Raw genomic sequence first — 2,476 nt, 5'->3', positions numbered from 1 at the left:
TAATTGTTACGTCCAAGCCCCAGGATTCTTTATTGCATAGGAAATTTTAAGGATTGAGGAGGGGGCATAGGAGGACGCAACTGACACCACTCTTGTGGCAGACGCCTCAAGACGCGTGCCACAAGTCGGAGACGCAATAAAAGGTCACAGACGTGGGTCAACGTCAGCGTGCGACGCTATTACCCAGTCCTGCGACTGTGTCTCCGTCGGTCCCCTTTTAGATCAAGGAACTTAATCCTTTTGATCAGGGATCGGACCGTGCGACTTAGTGGGATGAGGAATGAGTCGAGGGAAGTTCTAAATAAATTACAGGAATTTAAACGTAAAATAAGATTTTTATTTTTATTGCATAATGAACAATTTAAAATTGCACTATTAGTTAATTGATCAATACGAGCTTAACATCGAGAGATTTGTTTATATTCTAATTTTAATACACGCGGGCTGCAAAAATGCGTAATATACAATTTTCATATTTTAATTATATATAATCTATTTACGGCTACCAAGCAGTTAGAGTTTTAAAATCGTGGATAGGACTCAATATAAGAGTCGAAACATGTAATGTATGCATACAAAATTTTAATTATATTCAGAAGTTTTAACATATTTGATAATTTAAATTGTAAGGTGCGTTGATTTTCAGATTTGCACTTGTTATCATCCTCTACTGTTTTAACATCGAGAGAATTGTTTATATTCTAATCTTAACATTTCTATGAATTATTTTTAATATTTGTACGGGTTTTTAATCATAAGGTACGGCTTGTATGTGTATGATCTGGAAGGTTCTGATGAGGGGAAGGGAGATTGAGTATTGATGTATTCCTCTAATTCGAGGTATAACTCGTTATTAGAAATATCTGGTTCGAAAGGAACGGGGGAATATGAAATTGGGGTTAGAGGAGGAAAAGAGAGTGATGTAGAGTCTGGAAGGGGAAGAGTCTCGGTTTCGGTCAAGTCTATGACCGGTATACTGTTCGTTGTCGTCTGTGGTTGTATTTCGTTATTGTTTGTTGGTGTTCTGATATTCGCTGGTACTTGATTATTCTCGTTTGAGGAGGTTCTTGATTGAACCCTTGTTACGGTTGGAACTCTCTGTCGGCGCAAACGTTCGATCCTGCTCCGCTTTCCACATTCCGCTCGGTGTTTATTATTCCAGACCATCTACCATTATGACCATCTCTCATTAGGAAATTTTAAACAGGAAAAGAAGAATCCAAGGGGGGAGAGAGAGAGAGAGAGAGAGAGAGAGAGAGAGAGAGAGTTTCGCTCGCTTGCCTGGTGGCCAGAGGGCTACAGCGACGAACTCCCTGGTTTCTCGAGAGTGCTCGGGAAGGTTTCGGTAAGTATATAAAGAACTCGAGTTCGTACACCGTCGTGGAGCGAGTTGGCTCCCGGGTCGCGGTTCTCTCTCTCTCAACAGAGTTCTCAACGGACGTATCTCTCTCTTTCTATTTCAGCTCTGAAAGAGACGCAACATGAGGTTCTGGTGCCTGTTTCGAGGGAACGACGGTTGGTTTTTCGGGGCGGAGGTCCGCGACGAGGAATTCGATTCGCCGAGCTTGTCGGATAGGGATGGCGACGACGACGACGACGACGACGTTGTCGACGATGGCGACGACAACGACAACGACTCCGATACGTCGTCCTGGTCGTTGGCTTCCGACGACAGTTTGCGGAGGGCTAAGGAAAACTTGGCGTCAAGGTTGGAACAGTTGCTGACTGAAAGGAGGGCTATGTTGACCGTGAGGGAGGAGGGGGGGAGGGCGGCGGCGAACGTCGAGGCGGAGGTTGCGCAGGCGGAGGTGGCGGATGCGGCTGGGCTGGATGTTTCGGAGGTTTCCGGTATTTCGGAGGCCTCCGGTAGTTCTGAGGATCTCCCGATGCCAGCGAGGAAGAGACCGAAACTGGAGCCGCGGTTGTCGTCGGATTCTTCCTCCGATTCGTCGGTGCGGTACCTCTACACGGAGAACTACGATCCCGACTCGGACGACTCAACGATCAATTGGAAGGGCATATTCGCGAGTCAACCGACGACGTCTGACGACTTGGCCGAGGAGGAGGACGAAGAGTTTCGGGCCTTTCGTCGTGGGTCTTCCTCGGAGGAAGAGATACCGGAGTGTATGCTGGTCTCGGGGTCCAGTGAGGATTCAGACGGCGTCGTGTGACTTCCGTAGTGATGGACAAAGAAACAAGTAGTCGTTTATAAATGTAGTACGATAAAGTAGTGTGTATAAATGTATATGAGTATAGTGTGACAATGAAATAAAAATTTTTTTTTTTAAATCCCGCAGAACCTAAATTACACAGGTCAACATTTGATCTACGTGTGAACGCCGGAAGCGCATAGGTGCTGGTGGGGTTTTTGGGGTCGCTGATTACGATGAGAACGTTGGTTAACCTCTATCACGTCAGGTTCAAGTCATTTGAAGATCAAGTGGAGAAAAAACCATCTGAAAAATCTGAAAAAATT

The 2,476-nt window shown here is 45.6% G+C and overlaps 1 protein-coding gene across 1 annotated transcript; it reads left to right on the top strand.

Moving 5' to 3' along the window:
• The first annotated feature begins 1,481 nt into the window (after positions 1 to 1,481).
• Positions 1,482 to 2,171, top strand: LOC108775762 (transcription initiation factor TFIID subunit 11-like). The gene has a single exon (XM_018542216.1). It carries the CDS (start codon positions 1,482 to 1,484, stop codon positions 2,169 to 2,171), a length of 690 nt encoding a protein of 229 aa, XP_018397718.1.
• Positions 2,172 to 2,476: the final 305 nt, after the last annotated feature.

The sequence above is a fragment of the Cyphomyrmex costatus genome, unplaced genomic scaffold, assembly GCF_001594065.2.
Source record: "Cyphomyrmex costatus isolate MS0001 unplaced genomic scaffold, Ccosl1.0 scaffold313, whole genome shotgun sequence".
In the NCBI taxonomy this organism is placed as follows: Eukaryota; Metazoa; Arthropoda; class Insecta; order Hymenoptera; family Formicidae; genus Cyphomyrmex; species Cyphomyrmex costatus.
The sequence above is the reverse complement of the archived record's forward strand: the minus strand, read 5'-3'. Positions and strand labels throughout refer to the sequence as shown.